General features: G+C 38.0%; 1 protein-coding gene across 1 annotated transcript; it reads left to right on the plus strand.

Moving 5' to 3' along the window:
• Positions 1-231: 231 nt before the first annotated feature.
• On the plus strand, positions 232-1,153 carry Spin4 (spindlin family member 4). The gene has a single exon (XM_077107254.1). It carries the CDS (start codon positions 404-406, stop codon positions 1,151-1,153), a length of 750 nt encoding a protein of 249 aa, XP_076963369.1. The 5' UTR covers positions 232-403.
• Positions 1,154-2,800: the final 1,647 nt, after the last annotated feature.

Consider the following 2,800-nt stretch of genomic DNA (forward strand, 5'->3'; position numbering starts at 1 on the left):
TCCTTTCCAGCGGTCTCCTACGGTGTCGCGGTACTGCAACCTCAGCTTCAACTACAACAACAGCTAAGTGGCCGATTTCGGGACCTGGGGGTGGAGGTTGGGGCGGGCGCCAGGCGCGGACAGCACAGGCGTACCCGCCATCTCTTTCCAGCCACCACTGCTGCAGTCATCCCTCCCGGACAGCAGAAGAAAGCACTGTCGAGAGGCACACACTGTCCTTGTGCCCACAGTCAAGAGTTAGAGCGTTTCTGCCAAGCTCTGGTGAGATCTTTGATCTAGGAGAAGGGAGGACCCCTTTCTGAGATCGCAGAAAAAAAAAAAATTCTTATTGGATAGTATTAACTTTTTGTCCGCTTAATCAAGCAAGGGGCAATTCTGTCTAAGTCCTCCTAAGCCCTAAACCATGTCTCCTCCGACCATGCCTCCCACGGGAGTAGATGGCGTGTCCGCATACCTGATGAAGAAAAGGCACACCCACAGGAAGCAGCGGCGCAAGCCCACTTTCCTCACTCGTAGGAACATCGTGGGCTGCCGCATTCAACACGGCTGGAAAGAAGGCAATGAGCCAGTGGAGCAGTGGAAAGGCACTGTGCTCGAGCAGGTTTCTGTGAAGCCTACACTTTACATCATTAAATATGATGGCAAAGATAGTGTGTATGGACTAGAACTGCACCGAGATAAAAGAGTTCTAGCGCTAGAGATTCTTCCTGAGAGAGTGCCAACTCCTCGAATTGATTCTCGCCTGGCAGATTCCTTGATTGGGAAGGCAGTGGGGCATGTGTTTGAAGGCGAGCACGGTAGGAAAGATGAATGGAAGGGTATGGTGCTGGCACGAGCCCCAGTGATGGATACTTGGTTTTATATAACCTATGAGAAAGATCCAGTCCTCTATATGTACACCCTGCTGGATGACTACAGAGATGGTGACCTGCGCATCATTCCAGATTCCAACTACTATTTCCCTATGGCAGAACGGGAGCCTGGAGAGGTGGTCGACAGCCTGGTGGGCAAGCAGGTGGAGCATGCCAAAGATGACGGGTCCAAGAGAACTGGCATTTTCATCCATCAAGTGGTGGCCAAGCCCTCTGTCTACTTCATTAAGTTTGATGATGATATTCACATTTATGTCTATGGTTTGGTGAAAACCCCGTAAGTTCATTGTGCTCTTTGTAATAGTTGGGAAACTATTACTTAAAATATTTTGTATTTTCATAATTGTGAACTTTGAGAACAGTTTTGGCATCAGAAATTCAGGAAAGTAAGTAAATCTTATTGTGCCTCCAACTCTTGCATTGACTAATTCCACAGTTTTGCCCTAAGTATACTGTGGTAATTTTGACATTGCTTTGTTCTTTAATGGAACATATAAATTGGGTGCTAGTAGAATATTAAAGTGTCTGTATTTTTAATGTAAAAGTAGATTAACCCTACCCCATATCCTTCTCTCTCATTATTTTTAACCTTTCTACTTTCTTCTTCCCACAGGTTGAGAATCTGTCCTACATCCTTCCATATTTTCTTCTTCTTCATGAAGTTTTTCATAGTATTTTCTGTTAAAATGGGAAGCCATATTATTTTCTCTAATTGCTTTTCTCACTTGACATAGATGACATCCTGGCTGATCAGTAGCTACAGTCAATCTCTCTCTCTCTCTCTCTCTCTCTCTCTCTCTCTCTCTCTCTCTCTCACCCTCACCCTCACTCTAATAGTTGCATATTCAATACATGTAGATGTACCAAAAAGTATTCAACCTTTTTGTTACTGATATTCATTTATTTCCTTTTTCACCAATATAACACTACCAAAACACAAAGTGATGTTTTATTTCTATAGGTTGGATTCTCAGAAATGCTAACAAGTCATATGTTTTATTTTAAGAAATTAGGATTATCATTCAAAATGAAAGTGCCTATTTTCAGCATCCTCTGCAGCATCACTTTTTAAGATTTAAAAATCTGAAAGGTGAAAAATTATGTTATTGCTTGTCACTGTGACTGCCTTTTACCTGACTTCAAAGAGGATTTCTCTTTCTATTTGAGTGTTTTTCTTTTGTGATTTAACAATTATTATCCTTTCTTCATTTATCTATTGAATTGTTCATCTTTTCCTTAAAAATTTGTAAAGTGCATTTAATAATTTGTAGCTTATGTGTTAGGATTTTTCTATTATATAATCTTGATTTTACTGGTTATGTCTTTTATTTTATAATTGTAAAAAAATTAGGTAGATGATTGTCTCTTTTATAACTTTCATTTCCTGTTATTTTCCAGATGGATATCACCATCCTAAATCATTCACCTACATTTCATAATTATTTTATTATTATTAAAGTTTAAATGTTTGAGTCATCTGAAATTCATTTTGGTATGTGGTATAAGATAGAGGTCCAAGTATACATTTCATTCACATTGGATATCCAATAATACAATTTATTAAAAAAAAAACACCCATTTTCAAATTTCTGAGCCAATATTACATGATTTGTAATATACTGACTGGCCATAAAGTAGTTTTAGAATCTGGTAAAGCAAGTCCTCCTTCATTATTATTTTTTTCTTCCAATGTAATTTGTCCTCCACATTAACTCTTTCATATGAAAATTATAAGCACTTTTTTGACATTAACAAATTCTGTCTCAATTAAAATTGCATTAAATTTCTATATTTCTCTTTGGAGTATAACAATAATATTAATTCTTAACACCTAAGTGTTTTGATATATCATTGAATTCTTTGGCTCTTATTTCTTAATATTCTTCATATAGGTCTATCATATGAAATTGATCTTATTTTTGAGTATT

This window comes from Callospermophilus lateralis, chromosome X (genome assembly GCF_048772815.1).
Source record: "Callospermophilus lateralis isolate mCalLat2 chromosome X, mCalLat2.hap1, whole genome shotgun sequence".
Lineage (NCBI taxonomy): Eukaryota > Metazoa > Chordata > Mammalia > Rodentia > Sciuridae > Callospermophilus > Callospermophilus lateralis.

Coding starts and splice junctions, on each gene's coding strand:
- Spin4 (XM_077107254.1), top strand. CDS start 404: ATGTCTCCTCCGACCATGCCTCCCACGGGAGTAGATGGCGTGTCCGCA.